Raw genomic sequence first — 20,354 nt, 5'->3', positions numbered from 1 at the left:
AGTGCCACAGTTAAAAATGGGAAGAGTTTGGACAACAATCAAGGGAGAGACCCAGAAGTAATTAAACTGGACTGGGATATGGGAATCGATGCCTTCTACCCCCAAATGAATTTAGTTTATTGAACTTGGAGATGGACAGTCTTATAAGGGTAATAACAAAAATAGAAATAGGTTTAGATTCTAACACATGAGAATAAAACCAAAGGTAAAGAAGACTTTCCTTAGTTTTGAGGTTGAGGAATGGGTCATAAAATTAACTTGAACAATTTCTCTAGGGTGTTAGTTGGGTGGCAGACCTGAACAACCTGAAAATAATTGCTCCCACTCCACACTGTTATAAGGCTACTTAAAAGTACTTATTTAAATCCCAAACTGAAAATTAAGAGGCAGCCAGGGCTTCTGTTGGTAAATGCCTTAGGGTTTAGTTATCGTTTAAAAAGAGAAATTCAAACAGGTGACGAAGCTCTTCCTTAAAACCGTACTGTGAAGGTTGGCAGTGACCCAGGACCTTTCCTGAACATGGATCCAGTGAGATTTGATCTGTGGTGCAGCCAGACAAACATAGGTAATGGGAGTATTTGTTTTCCCACTTTAATTTTGTGTGTGTGTGTGTGTGTGTGTGGTGCTGAGGATCGAACCCAGGGCCTCATACATGTTAGGCAAACCCTCTACCACTGAGCCCCAGCCCTAGCCCCATCTTCCCACTTTAATACAAGCAGCCTTTGATGAAGCTATCTTACATAGGTAGATGGTAACATTGGAAATTTGGGGGCATGATACCCTGGGTTATTACGTCTGTTCCCAAATGCTATCCCATTCAAACATTTTTATTTAACCATGCAACATATGGATGGCATGAAAGAAAAAGAACAGAATGATTTTCCTTACAACATTGCTGATAATAATCACAGTCACTGGTATGTAATTTAATTAAGTTTAATCAGTCCTTTATAAAACTTCCCAATTAGTAAAAGTTGGCTTATTTTAATAGCCTTAAACATTGGTCACTATTTAAACAAGACATTCTAAAAAAAAAAAAAAGCAATCACATAATAGTTCATAGTAATTTACAAGTGGATGGTACACATTTAGATACAGAGGTAGAAGTTCACTTTTACAATGTTTCACTAATACACATATACCAAATTCAAGGCACAAAATAGTTTGCTTTACAAAAAAATACTGTAAAAATGTCATTTGCTGTTCTACAATGTGAATAAACCTTCCAAAGGAAATCTTTACACCCTTCCGTACATACTCCATAGAATACGATTTTTCCCCCTCACTAATCATAGTTGGCACAAAAATGGGGACTTTTTAGTGTAGAAATTCCCATTTTTAGAAATGGGTTCTTTGCAGAGATGCTGTGTACTCTAGATAAGAGTCCAACACAAAACACAAAACACAGCAACTCCTGAGGAAAGGGCACTTTCTATATGCAGCAAAATTCATAGGTAGAAAATGCGTGTCTTTTTGGATAACTAGGTCTCCAGATACTTAATGAAGTATTTCAGAGGTCAAATGAAAAAAAAAAAAAATCATCTAATACTTTAGTCAATGTGAGTTTAAGAATGGGACCTGATCATCTTTACTGTAATGCTCAGACATCACTGGCTTCAAATGGATGGAGATTTCAAAATTCCAAAAAGAGCTGAACATAAAGACATCATGAAAAAGCCACACAGGCTTTACACAACTGGAACTTAGAAAAGATGAGAAAATATAGCACTATAGTCCTTGAAGTTGCAAGGATGTCAGTTGGCTAGAGTTTACTAACAAGAATGCATAAACTCTATGGGAATTCAGAAAAATCACACATGTGAAACACACTGTAGTTATCATTTCTAGACTTTCTGTTCATTAAAAAAATAATGACAGCCCAAAGATGTCACACAGTGCTTGTCTAAAGATCAGACTGGTTTTAGGGTCCTGTCTAAAAGGATCCTGTTAGCAACAAGCTTAGCTCACTTTGACTGATCACACTTCCCAAGTACTCTAGTCAGCTAATTTACACTTTATTTTTTTAAAAAGTTGATTTTTTAAAAAAAGTCAACGTGGGGTTAGAATCCAGAGAATGTCAGTAACGCTGATGTGCACTGGACTGAAACAACTTGATCGTCTTCTGATAGAAATGATATTTCATACAAAAAGATTCTTAGATTCCATTCTTCGCTTCATTATTGTTTGTGGCTTGTTTTCTTTGAGCAATAAAAGGGTACATACACTTGTCTGCTCCTAGGAACCGATACATGCACACGACTGCTTCGAAAGGAAGGATGCTGAAATGGAAAGTCACAGTTACAAACTCGAAGCCTCAAGTTAATCGGGGTCTGGGGCAGGTAGGGAAAGGCTGGGTCAGTGAGGAAGAGCCCTTCACAGTTACCTCTTCATGAAGGTCACGATGTACATGAGGCGGGGGGTGCAGATCATGGGCTGGTCGGTGAGAATGGCCTTCATGGCCTGCTTCACACAGTAATCAGGCTTCAGGGGGGGCAAGAAGGGCTCAATTTCTTTCCTATATGTTTTATGTTACAAAATAAAATTCAGTATTAAACAATAGTGAAGATTGAAAATACATATCAAAACACTGTGACATTATCTGAGTGACCAGATATTGGGTACATTTTGCTTTCTTTATGGTGCTTTTCTGGATTCCCCCCCCCCCAAATTTTCCTACTACGAACATATCTGATTATGTATGAAGGAAAACAAGGTAGGGGGAAAAAAGCAAAAATGGTCTGCTTTTCTGTAAAGTGAGAAGGTGGTGTTTTTAAGATGCTTCAAGATGTATTGCATATTATTTTCCTTTAAGTAGAAATGGTAGGTGTCTGGCATAGCAAGCATTAAACCCCAACAAGAGGCAAAGCTTTTAGGATTAGGTGTAGCCAAAATGTGGGCATGTAAACACTGGCATAGCCTTTCTGAGTGAAATAATAGGTCTACACCTTTCCCCTGAATAGGGAAAGCTAAAGTATAGTCTCTAGGGAGTTCTGAAATGAAGGGCACACAGATATCCTCCTACAGTTTAGTTCATTATGCTACATGTTCAAATAGCATAGTAACACGATTTATTGCTTTTAGCCTTTATCCTCCCACCCTAGCTTTGGACGTCTGCACATACAACTGTGCTAAATAGGAAACAGAACTCCTCAAGACCTCCAGCAACAGGTTCTAGATACATAAGGGGGAAAAAGACAGACCAAACCAACATCCACTGACACATGCAAGAAAAGGAGCTAGAGTTCCTACTTTCTCTTTTTCTGTTCTTGGTGCTGGGGATGGAACCCAGGGCCTCATACATGCTGAGCACGTGCTGTACCACTGAACTGCATCCCTACCCCCTAGAGTTCATTTCTCAGTCCAGACTTGGAGTCAGTCTGAGACTGGAACGACTTAAATTGCCCTCCACAGAATTCACTGCTTATCCGGTTCAGTATGTGTTAAGAATGGCTCTCGACCAACGGGGAGATTCACTTAAGCGAAGATCTCAAAGTAAGCGTGTCTTCACAAGTATCTTCTTAATGATTCGTGGTTGTGTTTACTCTGCTAAACGTGAGTCAGATGGAACTTGACATTTATATTCCCATGTGCTTCTTTCTAAGTGTGTGGGTCTTTCATTTCATCTTTAGTAAATCTAAATGATTCTTCTCGTTCTGTCAGAATGAATCTAGCAACATACACTTGCTGAAAAAGAGAAATTTCCGAATCTGGAATGTAATATGCAATGTCTTTTTTAGAATAAAGGCATGTTACTTCTCTGTGACAGGGACACTGTTTCATATCTAAACCAAAGTTATATTAAGAATTTTTCTTCTGGTACTCTTATTTACCAACACTAAGAGAAAATTACTGTTGAGGATACATCTTGTAAGAAAGATCCTGGGTATTTACACTTTCTCCCTGAAGGGTTGGAAAAGCCACTTACTACATACATACAATGCTTCTTGAATTAATTTCTGAAAGTTACTGTTAGTGTGGCACAGGTCTCCTGCTTGCCAAACTTACACAATTTTAAAAACCAATTAACCCTGACCAATTAACTACAGGTCAATTGTCAAATGACAATTAAAGCAAAAGATGGACTGAAAATCCAACTCCACACATTCCCCCAGTGTTATCCTTTTTATCCGTAATATGTTCCCACTCACCTGATTCGGCAGCCTCTGAACATGCCGGTGTCTACCAGGTAAGGGCAAACCAAGGTTGTTTTAATTCCATCCTTTTCAGCAGCCTTTAGTTCATGGCTCAGGGATTCATGAAAACCCACAACTCCAAATTTACTGGCACAGTAATCCTGAGTTAGAGAGGAGAAATAACAGAAATGCTAAGAACGTGCTCAAATCCAGACAACCTGAAGCTTCCCTGGTTCTATCTTCCCCAGCTAGATGTTTGCTACAAAAGGTTATAGGTGGCCAAGCGAAGAAAAGGAAACCATTTTAAAAGACAGATATCCGATGTGGTTCAGTGCAGAAATAATATTTTCAAAGCAACAGCAGAAACAGATGAATGCTTTTTGCCACATCTACTAAGTATCAAATTACTTTGGGGAAGTTACTGCCAAAGATTCTATGAAAGCTAACAGGCTGAAGTTAAAAATGCAGGGAGGTTCACTTTGAAGTGTCTGGAAAATTTACAAATGGTCTCTTGTTCAGTGAAGGAGACTGAAAAACCTGTTTGTTTAAATTAATGCAAGAAGAACAAAGGCAAGTCTAGCTCAGGTTATAAGTTGTTATGATCTGACTTTCTCTTTAGGGTGAAATTCAAATGAAAATGATAACCAAAGCTTGTAAACTTAAACTAGAACTTAACCTAAGGGCACACAATACACAGTTCTTGTCCATGACCCAACTTTAAGTTAGGAATCGAAATAAAAAAATCTCCTGAATGCAGAAGCCATCTATTCTGTGTTCCTTTGTAAATATGCATGAAATTATCTTTTTCAACTTTATAGGTACCCATAAGACAAACAGCACAGAACAATAGTTTACATATGTTTTATAATTTCAACATGGTAAGGAACAGAGTTTGATGAAGTTCACTTTTATAAACTTAAAATGCAGAGACCTGACATTGAACATAACCAACTTGTCTGATGAGCCAACACAAGGCAGCTCACTTTTGGCAAGATGATGAAAACAGAACGTGAACCTTTGGCCTCATTTATCTGTTCCCCACAGCACTACCATTGCTCTCCATGGTTCCATTCCTGACCCTGTGCCTCCCACCATCATCAAGGCTGCCGATGGAAATGGGGTACACTTAGGACTGGCCCATCTACTTCTCTTGTTGCTGCGACTTTGTCAAGCCAGTAGAAGTGATTTTATGGCAGAAGAGGTATAATTCCATTTCAACAGCTGGCCCTGGTTTATTGGGAAACATCCTATATTCAGCACGCCAACTGGACACTTCCACAAATGTATAGGCAGCAGGTACTCTGGTGATGTGTTCATCACGGGGTAAACTGAAGAAAATGCTTTATATTTGACAAACCTCAACTCCAGCAGTACTGAACAATCCCAAGGAACTTGCAACTGTCACAATATGACCATGATTAATCTCCAGCATCGTAGGAAGAAAGGCCTTAGTTGTCTGAAAGGAAAGATAAGATTCAAGTTTTAGAAGTGACCTGCTGAATTTCCTCTAAAACCCAATCCAGGGTCACAGAACAAACTCTGACCCATACGATATTATACTTCCCGATTCATTTAAAAACATTTTATATTTTCCAAAAAAGAGAAGATCCTTTGTATGTCTGGTTAACTCAGTACCATATCATTGGCATGACAGGGCTATTAGAGGCCATGACCAACCAGACTGTAACACGAGGACTTTGGGGGACAATGCCTAGAGATGAGAAGAAAGCTATTAGTGGAAGGGTCTTTATCACCTTTAAGTGACAGTTGTCTGTTAATCTAAAGTGACTCCCAGGGCAGAGATCTTTTTACGCTCATGACACTTCAGCGCAGCCATCTGCTCTGAGGACCTGAAGCCTCCCTACGAGCAGGTGCCTTGTATAAATGCTTATCCTACCGCTACATCTAATTAGTGATAGCCCCGGGAAGGAAGAGCTGCTGTACCATCAAAGGGTTCACTGTTCATGTGCATGCTAGCAGAAAGTAAAGTGCTTTAGAATGTAGAAAATGGTAAAAATACACAAGCATTTCAATGAAAAAAAATACCACAATGCTAATGCTATACTGATAAGAACTTGTAGAATTTCAAAGGACCAAACTGCACTGTGGGGGTCTCTGAGGTAAATCCCACAGAGGCAGGAGACTGGCCACTTAAGGTGGCAGACTATGTGGCAGATCCACCGAGGTGGTGAAAATCAGAGATGGCACTGATTTCTTACTAAACTCTCTTTCCCCTTTGGTCTCTTGCCTTCAAAATGCAGAACTGCATGAAAAAAAAAAAAAAATCCTTCAAATTACTTAAGATGATCTATTAACTATTCTACCGGGCTCCCAACAGTTTTATAACCTGCTTCTTAAAAGAAAGCAGGAAAAAAGCAATCTGTCCACTGTTGAGTTATTGTCTACTGCCAACACAGCTTCCCATGATTTATGAAGTTAAAAAACAAAGCACTACACAGCAGACTTAAAAAAAAAAAAAAAAAAAAAGAGTTCCCTTCTCAGAGATTTCTTGGCTAAGGACTCACTGAATTTTTGGATGAATCTTTAGTTTGTTATGATAACTTTCGCATGTATAAAATTAAAACCAGCAATCTCATTGATTCAGAAGTCTTTCCACACTCCAATTCATGGAACATTTGCCAGATGAATCTATAAAGCATCTCAAGGTCTTCCCCTGTCTGTCTCCTGGGTCATCACTCAGTATCCCATTCCGGACTTGTTCCCTATTTGTCTGGTTCTCCTTAATGCTTCTGCTCACCTGCACATTTTTACCTATAAATTCTTCTCAAGAATCTATATTCCCAATCCCTTTCTATATAAGCCAAAGTGTGACAGTGATCACAGAGTTATACAGTCTGTAATGCTTTTCAGGTGCTTTATATTAATTGTATCAGTTGAATTTTTTAATAATCCTTTATTGAAAATATTTAGAGTGTCATCATTACTATTGCTTTGCAGTGCTGGGGATTAGACCCAGGACCTTGTGCAGGATGAGCATGTGCTCCGACATGGAGCTCACTCCCAGCCCATGCACCCGCCTGTGTTATCTAATATTATTCAAGACCAGCTTGACTTTGTCCATCTCTCTCTAAGACACATAGTTGGTACCATTCATCCTAACACATAATTACAAGCTTTTATGATGTTTTGATTAATTGTTTTATACTTATTTATCTGGCTGTCTCAGACCAAGCTGGATGACACAGGTCAGACTTAACAAATTTTAAGGCAGAATCGTCACCCTGTGATTGTGCTCACCTCTCACTACTGCATGGGCCCAGCACATGTTTCAGCTGGATTGCTTCTTCAGAGTTGCAAATGGCAATTGTTAGGGCAACTATCACAGTAATTATAACTTTGGTCTGCCTTATAACCCCAAAAGCTGAGAACTGGTAATTTAGGTCATTATAGTTCAACTTCAGGCTCTATAACTTATAATATGGCCATTATATCCCAGAACTGAAATCAAGTCACCTCACAAAGCTTCTATATTCCAAGCTAAACTTGAAAACATATCCCTAAGTAATTATGTCTATAAAATGACTAATGATGAATTATTCCCAGACTAACTAAAAAGTATAAAATTTATTCTTGATGTTAGCCAGGCATTGCTTCTAAGGACAGAAGCTTCTAAACTTATGATGGTGTTATGTCGTGATAAACCAACCATAGATTGAAAATATCCTAAGTGGAGAATGCACATAATACACCCAAACTATCAACCTTCAGGGCTTAGCCTAGCCTACCTCCAATCTGTTCAGAGCGCTCACATCAGCCAACAACTGGGCATGGAGACAGGATCATGCCACATATCACTAGACTCGTAATAAAGTCACACAGTCATCTATATTAAAATTTGCCTAGTGTTGGAAGAGAGTCCTTTCTATCTTTTTGTTTTTAAAGTTCTTAATACAGGTAAATATAGAAACTTAATATTAAATCCTAAGAAATTACACACAATTTAAAATACAAGTAAGAATTTGCTACTTGGCTACCTGACAGATCTGAGATTCACTGAGCTGCTTGCATCTGTGGTCAGTGTCCATCCTAACTCCAGCTGGCGGCGGGCAGACTAGTAACTCACAGACACCAGAGTGGGCTGGTTCTAATGAGTTCCCCATATTCATGTGCTGAGGTTCTGCCTGTAGGTGTTAAATGACTAACCCAGATCCTCAGCAGCATATAAAGGCAGGTGATACAAGATTAACAAGTTCCTAACTGTGTTTTAAGTTTAATTGGTTGCAAGGTTCTGAAACTGATTAAAGTCCTCACCCCTCCTCCGAAATGAGTCTGGTGGTATTCACTTCTCTATTCAACTAGTCATTCTTGAACATGTGTTATGTGCAGTTACTGTGTCACCATCTGGCCTTGTAAATGATGGGTAAAAAGGACTTGGTCTCATTCCTGTCCCTAAGCAGAATTTAAACTCACCAGGATTAAACTGGGTTAAATTGATACATCAAATGTAAACCAGCTCTAGTTTTTCTCTCTCACATAAGCAGGAGGGCTGTACATTCACATTCCAAAGAAAGTGATTTGGTTCTGATTCTGCTCCTGTGCCCCTGTCCCATAATTGTTTGCAGGGGAGTTTAAGATACTGGTTTTATATTGAAAGGAAAAAAAAAAAAAGAAGAGAGAAAGAAAAAATAGAAGCAAAGTAATCCAAATATGGCTATATAATTAAAATATTTTCTAGTTGTGGGTTATAAACATATTGTTCAGAGAAATATGTTTCAACTTTAAGTAGCTAGTGTAGTGTGACACAAGTTGGTTACTTTGTTTTAATTCAAAGCTTTTTTTTTTTTTTTGGAGAGGGAGGATTTACAAAAAAAAATTTAAAGCAGTAGTGGGCCAAAGTTCAGTTTAAAACATGACTTCTTTGCCTAAACAGGAACAATTTGATCTCTTTATAAATGAAATCCAATGTGTCTGTGCATAGTGTACCTTTGAAGACAAAGACCATATTCTTTATGCAGAAAGACTCAATCTTAGGTAATACCACAATCACCACAACTTCTAAGGCTGTCAACAACACATGAGCTGCTGATGAAACCCTGCAGGTAATGCCAGCAGCTTTGGGACCCAGACTGCTTGTTTTCCAAAACAGGTGCCAGACACTCACTCTATGCTGATCAGAGGCAAGCTGGGCAAGAGCACCCACATCAGGACCACTCAGGGTCCTGCTGGACCCTAGGACATGTGACCAAGGCTGTTAATCATTTCTTGATGCCTGAATGGACATGAGCAATTACTCCTTATACATTATTTCCACACGCCCACCCCCACCTGGGATCTGGGGTGCATTATTAAATATACCTCGATCAACACTAATTCTGTTCCTTACTTTGCAAGGAAAAAAGTGCCATAAATGGGTGACTAGAAAGCACTGCATTTTCAGGAATTTTCCAAAGTAACCCAACTAGTTTTCCTTTCTAATTACTCCTGCCCTCAACAGTCTGGTAGATGACATCTGAGATAGCACAGCATATTCGGTCCTTGACACAGCTTGACAGAACAAAGAAATCTGGCACTTTGCAATGAATTATTAATGTGCACAAATATTGTAGCATGTACGAGGTGGGGACCAGCAAAAGGTGAAGTTCTAGTTGCCATGACACCAGTCAGTTCAAGCTAAGGTTCATGATCTTTAACTTTGTCTCAAAGAGTTGTTAGAAGAACATAAAGGGCAAATCTGAAATGCACACCCAAGCGGTGTGAGTAGAATTTCATGGGTATGCTGCCATGGAGGATCTGAGAAGGGAGAGTCAGATAATTCACTGCCCCAGGATTGCTGCCTTAGATCAACTGTAAGGACAGATTATCTAGATCAGGACTTAACAATGCATGATGGGATCCCTACAGGAAGGGCATTTAATCAGTCTCTAGAGTTAGCTGGCACCCATGTTGGTTGGCAAGGTTTGCTGGAGGCTAAACCAAACACCCAGAATTGTACTTCATTCTGTGTCCTCTTAGTTGAATGAAAACAGAGGAGATCTAGTCCTTTATCAAAAAAATCTGACTCTTGATCTAAAGGGGCGGGGGGGGGGGGGTGTCTAAATGTCAGTTACCTATATTTGAACCAGGAAGGTTTAGAGAATTTAGAGTTAGAAGAGATCTAGGGTCTCTTAATTGCTAAAAAAGAAAAATCGTAATAATTGACTCTGGCTGTAAAGGGTAAATGTAGAACTTTGATGATTTGTGATTAATTTTATCACAAGGTTCAAAATCTGCTGCCAGCAGACAGGGTTGCTTATGTGATTAAAAAAAAAAAAAAGAAAAAGAAAAAGAAAGAAGGACATTTAAATGAACACTGATATTCCTATGAGACACGTTTAACAAGTCTAATATCTCCATAGCTCCTCAGGGTTCCTCTTCAAAGCACTGGGCCCTCTGAAAGATACCTGTAAAGGTCACATTTATAATATGGGCAAGAACTTCTCACACAGAAGTGTAAGTGACTGCACATAGACATGGCATGTCATAGCTTGAGAAATCTTTGAAAGTTGGGTTTACGCCAAATTAACTTCCAACAGTTCCGACCTCCAGATCACTCTTGGTGCTCTTAATGACAGACTGTGCAGTGCAGAGCCTGCAGCTGCGGTGTCAGGACAAATTAGCTGAAAGTTAAGCAAAAGAGAATGTGAAGAAACACGGTGTCTGGCAAAGCCGGACTTGAAATTTTGAGATGGTGTCGGTAAAACACCCAAAAGGCATTCCCTGTATCTGTAAATAGCCCCAGGTTCACAGCCACCGAGGGAAAAGCATGGTTAATTTTTCACAGTAGGAAAAGGCCTTAGATTGGATTTTCGTGCATTTGCACGATGGTCTAGTGACAGTCTTTTAAAAGAATTGTTTTGAAGTTTATATCTCTTATTCGAATGTCCAAGAAACAGATTAAACATTAATTTCCAGAGAGCTATAAATTATATTACGATGGGAAATGGCATATATAGAGGATGGCATGTGATGTAGGTTTTCAGATCTCTAAAATGACAGCATTTTGTACGATCTGAAAATGAGAATACAATAGAGTCCATCAAACAAAAGTATCTACCTGGACGTGCTTATGCTTTACGCTGTCCCTACCATGGTAAACAGCTTTCCTCCTGTTCTCCTCTTGCCTGAGGTGCCAGCAGAGCAACTTATTTTTATCAGAATCATAATCGAATATTCTCTTGAATATTTACAAGGCTAAAATGACATCTGGTGGCACTCTTCTCTGAGAATTCAGTTACTGTTCCTGGAATACTGATTCAACCACACAAACTTTTGAAGGTGTTGGAAATAGACTGGACTGTGTTAAGAAGGTTAATTGCTCATTACTGCATTCAAAGATTAAACATGGTGATGTACCACCAGTTACTCTGTGAGAGGAATATGAACCTAAATACTCTTAATTTTGCTGGTTTCAAATAATACATATAATGCTTAATATATATATAATGGTCAAACTTTAGAAAAGTTACTTTGACCACAATATTATTTCAAAAAGGCAATCTTCACTATGGAACTATCTATAATTGGGAGATAAAGCCTAACCTTTGTTGGCAAGCAATATACTGACTTTAACTACTTTAGTTGCAGCTGACAGGAGACATTCTGACACTCATGCAGCTGCACAATGGCCTTTGTTCCTTTTCCTATTTGGCTATGTTTGCAGACACAGAAAGATCTTCTGACTAATTGTGCAAAATAGCCTCAAGATAACTGAAGCCTGGAACTACTGTCTCTGACTTAAAGTGTTCATCTTAATTTCTGTCAGATTGAGACAAAACATCTCTTTCTAGATAGAGAGGGAGACCAAGGAATATGTCATCAAATTTGTACCAATGTTACATTTACCATCCTTTAAAAAAATTATTATTGTGAGGCTACAGGGATTCGTTTAACATTTGAACAGCATCAGCAGTTAATACTTAACACACATGCACAAGAATACTCTTACAGTTGCCCTGCAACCAAGAAGCTAATAAAAGAGCGAGGCTTTTCAAATGAACACCTAGATGATGACACCATTAGTTATTCAGCAAAAATAAATGCTTCATTAACTTGTCTTCCCACTGCTAAAGGATGGGGTGAATCTACCCCAAGGCTGCAAGTCAGATCCCAATAATCCTTTATATTTTAGGGCTCACTATGCAGAAATACCAGAAATGAGGTGACTTAAAACTCAATCTATCTGGAAAGTACACTGGTCCTTGGATTCTAGAAACCTGCACGGTTCTGACTGCTGAAGCTTCAACCTTCTTTTTGTTACCTTGACTTCTCTGAATCTTCATTTAATTCATTTGAGAGACAAAAAGAGGAGATCTCCAAGGATTTTTAGCTAAAAAAAAATGTTAGGTTCATATTCAAGACTTCTTCAGTTCCTACTGTGCATTCAAAATACAAGTCTTAATACTGAGGTATGACTTGCCTAAGACTCTCGTAAATGACTCAATAAGGTATCAGCTCCATTAGTGTGGCTGCCAGCCCCTGGTGATTAATAAAATATCTAGCCATTAAACATTTATATGTTGTCATGGCTGTGCCTTTTAACATAATATAACTTATATTCATGCAGCCTATTTAATATTGTGAATTATCTGTGCAAAATAGTTGTTTTTTTTTTTTGTTTTACTTGAACCCATGGCAGCTCAACGTGTGAACAAAACTATGAACACTGGACACTGTTTTTAAAATGCTGTTTCCCTTGATCCTCCCCTGACTGGACCAGAAATGATCAAAGGAGAGTTCACTGATCTCGCTCAGACCCAGGCCCCTCCCCTACCTCAATAACTCTTTATGGAATAAAGAAAATAACCCACAAAATTGCAGCCAAATCACCTGCCAAACAAGGGGCTATCATTAATCCCTTTGCTTTGCCCAAATGCACATCACTTCTCAGAAATGGTAATAAAGACAGATCTTCCAAAGGGCAGAGGCTTCGGTTCTGCTCTAGTGACCAGTAATCACTTGCGTGAGGCACAAGCACATGCACGCCAGCTTAACCACTGCTGGGCCATCTGAAGTGGCAGGGCGCCTTTGCCCCTTCCAAGAGCACAACCCAGCAATGTCCCCATGATCATCAGCCCTTGTAATTCATGAGTGCAAATAGTTCAAATTCTTTCCTGCTTTCTAGTGAGCTTAAAACAACAACAAATCTTTACTTAAAAACAGGATAGACATAATCAAGAGGTTACTCCTGAAAATTTTTTCCTGAACATGCACTACATATAATACTTAGAAGTCACTTAATATATATAAGGGTTTATGGTACCTGTATGGAGCTAAGCATTACCCCAAATAAATAAATAAACCTTTTTGAACCTCTTAGAGAACTTTAATGATTGCAGAAGCCACCTTTTCTCTAAATAAGTGGATCTCAAACTTTGCTACACATTAGAATTGCCTAGGGAGTTTTAGTCCTGGTGCCCAGGCCACATCCCAGACCAGTTATACCAGAAACTCCAAAGAAGAGAAATCAAGCAGTAAGAGGAAACATTCCCCAGGTGACTCCAATAAGTAGACAGTTTGAGACCCAGTTTTCTAGAACAGTTTCCCAGCCTCAGCACCATTACATTTATTGCTGGGTTATTTTATGCCCTGGGGGGCTTTGGGGGCTTCACGGATGTTTCAGCAGCGTCCTCTCTTCTCTCCACTAGATGCCAGTAGCAGCTTCACCAGTCTGATAAGAAAAATGTATTGCCAATGTCCCCCTGAAGGCAAAACTGACCCCTCGAGGGCCCCCACTATCTAGTAGGGAAGTGGGCATTAGCAAACCAAGTTCCACATACTCCAGTGATGGTTTTCTCCGCAAATCTTATTCTCACATTGTAATGACATTTTTCTAGTTTGGAATACATTCTAAGCTGGTGGGGGGGGGGGGGAGGGGGAGCACAACTTAAACTGGGCTCCACATAGCCTGTGGATGTAGCTCAGTGGCAGGGTGCTTACACAGCATGTATGAGGCCCTGAGATCTCCAACCCTGAAGAAAAAAAAAATGGGCTCAAAATCCTACCACTTTAGTTTGTATACTTCTTTTTATTTTTTAGGTGTAGATGGACACAACACAATGCCTTTATTTTTATGTGGTTCTGAGGATCGAACCTGGGTCCCGCCCATGCTAGGCTAGCGCTCTACCACTGAGCCACAATCCCAGCCCCAAGTTTGTATACTTTTAAACTACTGCTCCCTTTAAGTATAGCAAGACTATGTGGAACCATTTCCTCAGTCATCCAACAATTATGAATGTTCCTGATGTGCCAGGCACTAGGCTGGAAGGGATCCACAGCAACACCTGCAAGGTCCTTGACCTCCCACAAATTAATTCCAGAAGTTTATTTTGGTCCTGGGCAGGAAGAACACAACCCTTCACGATCCCTACCTTCTGCCATGCTGCTCATGGCTAGGGCACAGCAACTAGGGAAAGTAGTGAGCAAAAGAGCACCTGGACTCACTCTTTTGAGATATTGGACCTTAATCCAAATTTGAAACAAAAATTTAGATAAGGATGGGGTCCAGAGTACAGGATCTGACATTTTCCTCATGTACCATCTTTTTTTTTTTTTTTGTAGTGGGAATTGAACCCAGGGGCTCTTCACCACTGATATACGTACCCCACCCCTTTTTATTTTGAGACAGGGTCTCCCTAAGTTGCTGAGGCTGGCCTAGAACTTGCAATCCTCCTGCCACGGCTTCCCAAGCCACTGGGATTACAGGTATGTGCAACCATGCCTGGCACATATACGGGATTCCTAAAGGGCTGGTTTACTCAGGGAAAAATAGGGGGAGGTATTGAGAAAGTAGAAAGAAAAAGAAGTGTGGAAGAGCTGTTTCTCTTCAAACATTGATGTGCAGAGAATTGCTTGGAATGCGACCAAATGCAGATACTGATTCAGAAGGTTTGGAAGGGGGCCAGAGCCTTTCTTTCTAATATGACCTCAGGTGGTATTGCTGCTGCTGCTACTCTGGACCACAGGCCAAGAACAGGGTTCTAGAATGAGCCGGGGGGAATCTGTCTACTCCAAATCTCAAGTGGCTTCAGATCAATTTCTCCTCAAAATTCAGCAAACTGGCAGAACAATCTTCACATCTCTCTTCTTGCTGCCCCTTGACCTCCATTATAGTGATTATTAAGTCAAGAGCCCTCAGCACTTTGTATGAACAACTGTGAGAACTTGTGGACTGTCTGTGTATTTGTCTTGGATCCACTTTTAGCACTAGCAAGCTCTCAAAGAGACCTCAGGACTTCAAAATCCTCTCCCTCTCATCCATAGCTTTGAAGACATTCCTATGAAGACAACGTAGACCCTGTCTGCCTAAGCCCCTCCCTCTTTCACCTTTCCCTGGGCAAGTGAACCACAGAAACTTTCATACTTTGGCAAGTCTGTGAGAAAATCCTACCTAGAAAAAGATTACCCCTTTATAAATCAGATGTTTGGGTTAAATCAGATGTTTGGGTTAAGCTTGGACTTGTTATCAACCATCTCAAACTGCAGAATTTTGAAAATCCATGGTTAACATCTCAAAAGGGGAAGCTTATGAAGCTTTCTGAACTTCTGATCCCCTAAGATTATTATATAACAGAATAAAGGTTTAACATTTTCCAGGAGATAAGGCAACAAAACAAGCTAAACTAAAACCACAGTGTTACTGAAATTTTGGTCCCAAGTACTTATGCAACTTTATGCAGCCAGTCCTTGTAGAAGATCCCTTTCCATTGCCTACCTTCTCAGGTCCAATTTACCAATGCTAACACCCACACTAGGAAGAAAGGGAAGGAGGCTGGGTGACAAAGGATGTACTATATTGGCTACCTCGAATACAGTCATGGAAAATTACAGAAAAGGCTCAGAAAAAAACCTCTGAGTTGAGCTTTGGTAATAAAAATCTAGTGTAGCATTGATTCTTCAGGCTAGAATTTTACATGCTTGTCTAATTTATAGAGCAAACTTTCTGGGGATATTAAGCTAGAGTTAATCAGTTATTGCTAAGCTAACCATGCTAATAAAAAAAAATCAACATTTGAAGACTAATTCTTACATTATACCACAGGGCAAAAACCATAAGTGACTCATTGGAAAATTTACTATACCAGGAGCTTTGAACAAGTAGCCCAGGTAGGTATTTGTACATGTTCTGACCTGAAGCCCCAGGCTGAGGGTCTAGATCCTAGCTTCTTCCTTCCCTGGTGGTGACCTTACAGAAGTTTCAGGACCTCTTATCCATAAAAATGGGATAATACTTAATTCAAAGTTGCTGTGAAGCTCAAATGAGAGAAAAGTGTTTTGTAAATTTAAGTGTTACATAAAAAGTATAGTAAATGTACACAAGGCTCATTAAGCATATATTTACAGGCTATTTTAATTCTAATTGCTATCTATATTTGGATAGGTTGTTTCCTTCTTTAAGTTCCTGCAGTTCCTGGTTCTTACTATGTATATCTTCCAGTCCTTCCTTCCCTCCACACAGAGCCTGACCATACTTCCGGTTAAAACTTAGTATAGGACCAAGAGAAAAAAAAAAAAAAGACTTGAGAGCATGTTGCTAAGCAGTTGCTTCAGCCATCTCACTCCTTTCTTCCAGAATTCTTGATGATGCTAGGAAACAACACTTACCAGTCAGTCACACCTCCTTCCTAATCCTTTTCTCTACTAGCAGAGAACAACAATTTAAGCTATGAATCAAAATTCATGAAGAAGTATCCAGTAAATGTAGAAATACTACAAATAAAAATTATTCTTAAACAATTACACTTTGTTTTTTTTTTCCCCCAGAGATTACAAAACTGACCCCCTTTAAAAAAAAAAAAAAAATCTTTGAGAAATCAGTAGGGGGCAGTATGTTAATCACAATTTGCAGGTGGGAAAATTCAGGCTTTGAATTTTAAGTTTCACTTGTCCTCAAAATACCTATGTGTTTACACAAGTTACACCACAAATATTTTCCCAGTTACACTGATTTGGGAAGTGTTATTTTGAGCCCCATTGCTTAGAATATCACTAAGAAGCTGAAACTTAATATTCAAAAATCCCAGTATGAAGGTATTTAAAGGAGAGGCAAGAAACTCACATTTTATGCAAGCAGCAAATAAGAGAGAAACACTTGTGACTTCCCCAGACCAAAAAACAAAACAAAACAAAACCAAACCAATGTTTAACACCACCACTGATGCCTTTCCCGAATCTTTGTGTGATCTTTGAAAGTTTCACAGACCAAGTAATGTTTTGTTTCCAAAAGTGAATTCACTGTAAGTGGCTTGTCATTGTAAGGGGCTAATTTGACAGCACTCAAGGTTTCCACAGTAATTGCCCTTGGTTGTTAAATATTCTAGCAGCATTTGCTGCAGTGTTGAAAGTTTTATGATCATTATGAGAGGATATTCATTTTTCCCCCCTGTGGCTCACTTAATTTTAGTTTCAGAGCATTTAGGAAAATGGTCTCTGACAGGTGTGAACTTAGGTTTTAAGAGAATTGACAAATAAAGTAAAAAAGAAAAAAGAGTAGGCCACGTTGGGTAAAAGACATTGGCATTCCTACAGATGAAAAGCTATACCCTCTGGAGCAGAGCTGGGGAACCTGCATAAATCCAGGTGACTGGGACTGGTTGGCCAGGTATATCAGGTAAACACGGTGAAATCCCGAGGCTATGCTCTGCCAATCTATTTCTCAACAATGGTCTCTTAACAGGGTGTTAAGACACAATACAGGGTTATTTTCTAATGCTACCCTATTACAGACTAGCAGTATGTTCTACCTACCTACTCTATATTTTAAAGAATCAAAAGCATCTGTCTTTTGAGTTATTTCCCAATTATGCTTACATGGGCCTCAACCTGAAAGGAGTTCCTAGGTCAGTTGACAGAAACTAAAAGAAGGGATAGGTCTTTGAATAGCTAACTTACTATACTAACTTCTGAGATAAGAAATAACTACTTAAACCAAGAGAGATTAACACATTTTAATCTGATCCTTGGAATTACAGGCTCAAAACATGGGACTTATCTCATTCAACAGAGGCAGAGAATAGTTCCCCATTTCTTAATCTTTGGAAATTTTGTCATACTCCAAAGATTAGTTACAAAGGGCCCCTTTCTCTTAGGAAAACACTGGTTGTGTATAAGAAATGAGATGCAAAACCACCCTGCCAGTACACCCCCTAGTGGAACTTCAGCATAGTACAATTTGGGGGTCCAAAAACATTCTAGGTACAGGTTGAGTATCCCTTATCCAAAATGCTTGGGACCCAAAGTGTTTTGGATATTGTAATATTTGTATCTACCTAATGAGATGCCTTGGGGGATGGGACTCAAGTCTAATTACAGAAAGCATTTATGTTTCATAATACCTTCTATAACAGGAAGGTAATTTTATACATTATATTTAGAATGTCTACATTTTGACTGACCCCGTCATGTGAGCTCGGGTGTGGAATTTTCTACTTCAGAAATCATGTTAGTACTCAAAAAATTTCAGATTTTGGTATGTTTAAGATTTCAGCTGGGCATGGTGGTGCATGCCTGTAATCCCAGCAACTCAAGAGGCTGAGGCAGGAGGATTGCAAAGCCAGCCTCAGCAACTTAGTGATGCCCTAAGCAACTTAGTATGACCCTGTCTCAAAAAAAAAAAAAAAAAAAAGGAATGGGGGTGTGACTCAGTGGTAAAGCACCTTGGATTCAATTTCCAGTATCCCCCCTCCAAAAAAAAGATTGCAGATGTTTGCATTAGTGATGTTCAATATGTCTATAGGTGATGTTCAATATGTCTATAGGACTTAGACCTACTTAAGTATACTTTCCCAGCTCTAATGGCTATGACTGTACCATAGTCATGTGTCTTCTACTTATTAAATATAGTGAAACACAAAGTAAATAGACAAATCACGGCATCTATACATTTACATAGGCAGATATCTAGATTAGACAGAGGCAAACTGGTGACTTATCACAAACGAGAGAGGCTTAATTTTAGTTTCTGAAAAAACTAAGAAATTTTAGGTGAATCTGTTATTAATTATTCCTTAACTTGGAAAAAAATATTAAATAAAAAAGGAGTTTCCTACCAAAAATTCAATTCTCAAGTAAGGTTATTAAATTGTTTGAAAATAATTTTCTCAGACTGCCACTATCTATCACTAGTTATTAAATCAATTTACTGGAACTTGGCAAAGATCTTGAAAATCTGAAAAGTGATTAATGTAAAAACAAATTTAAGGGAAGAGAATGAATTGAGAGAAGGTGAGCAGTTATATCTAGCCATATGGTTTGTAGCTCTTGTTTGGGTTCCAGTGACCCAGTCCTGCAATGAATGGCTAAAGTACTCTCCATTCAGTCTTTTTGAAAAAGCTACTCAATGTTACATTAGCATAGGTTAAAGAATACTTGCATTTTGACATGTCCTATAGATTAATTTCTACCTGGTCAGATAATGGATAAAGTCCTGGATAGAGAAATAAGGAAGGACGAGGCTTGGTAATAAAGTCGTGAATTCTAGCAACTTAAGCGCCTGAGGCAGGAGGATCACAAGTTTGAGGCCAGTCTCAGCAACTTAGCAAGACCTTGTCTCAAATAAAACAAGGGCTGAAGATATAACTCAGAAGTTCAGTGCTCCTGAGTTCAATCACCAATACCAGTAAAAGAAAAGGAGAAAAAAGAAAAAAAAATAACAAGAGAAGAAAGAACAAATACGACTTTGCTTCCAGGAATGGAGACAAATGGTCCCTGTCATTCCATGATCAAACAAGAAGGGACTAATCCTTGAATCTAGGATTTGATGATTATTTTATAGGGGCTACCACCTTAATATATAAATATAATATATAATATATATAATATATAAAGTTACTGACAAATACTTGCAATTTTTGTTTTTCTTTTGCAGGAGTGATATACTTTTTTTTTTTTTTTTTTTTTTTTTGTACTAATCAACTTCTGTAATTTCCAAATAAAATGGGACTCAAATGGCAGAGTAGCCAGCCAAAGGTTCTTCCATGAAGCATGAGCACACAGGGCTCTCTCGGGGCACAGTAAAGAGCAGCCTGACTGGAGTTTATAGTACAGCAGGGGCTGTAATAGGTGCTGAGTTGGGAAGGCAGGTGAAATTCAGCTTTGAAAGGCCCAAGATGCCATGCTAATGAGCTGGACTGTGAGTCATGTGGGTTTCAAGCAGGCATATAGCAAACTCAGCTCTACTTAGATAACCCTGGATTGAAGAGCAAAAAATGGGAACAGAGAAAGAAG

The 20,354-nt window shown here is 39.0% G+C and overlaps 1 protein-coding gene across 1 annotated transcript in view; it reads right to left on the bottom strand.

Moving 5' to 3' along the window:
• Positions 1 to 890: 890 nt before the first annotated feature.
• Rdh10 (retinol dehydrogenase 10) overlaps positions 891 to 20,354 on the bottom strand; it is a 28,760-nt gene continuing 9,296 nt past the window's right edge. Inside the window, exons 3-6 of the mRNA XM_076835503.1 lie at positions 5,491 to 5,589; positions 4,149 to 4,294; positions 2,384 to 2,515; positions 891 to 2,279 (exon numbers count right to left, since the gene is read on the bottom strand). Coding sequence (XP_076691618.1) covers positions 2,156 to 2,279; positions 2,384 to 2,515; positions 4,149 to 4,294; positions 5,491 to 5,589 — 501 coding nt within the window. The 3' untranslated portion in view covers positions 891 to 2,155. The remainder of the gene's footprint in view (positions 2,280 to 2,383; positions 2,516 to 4,148; positions 4,295 to 5,490; positions 5,590 to 20,354) is intronic.

Source organism: Callospermophilus lateralis, chromosome 16, assembly GCF_048772815.1.
Source record: "Callospermophilus lateralis isolate mCalLat2 chromosome 16, mCalLat2.hap1, whole genome shotgun sequence".
NCBI classification, from domain to species: Eukaryota; Metazoa; Chordata; class Mammalia; order Rodentia; family Sciuridae; genus Callospermophilus; species Callospermophilus lateralis.
This window is presented reverse-complemented; position numbering and strand designations above follow the sequence as displayed.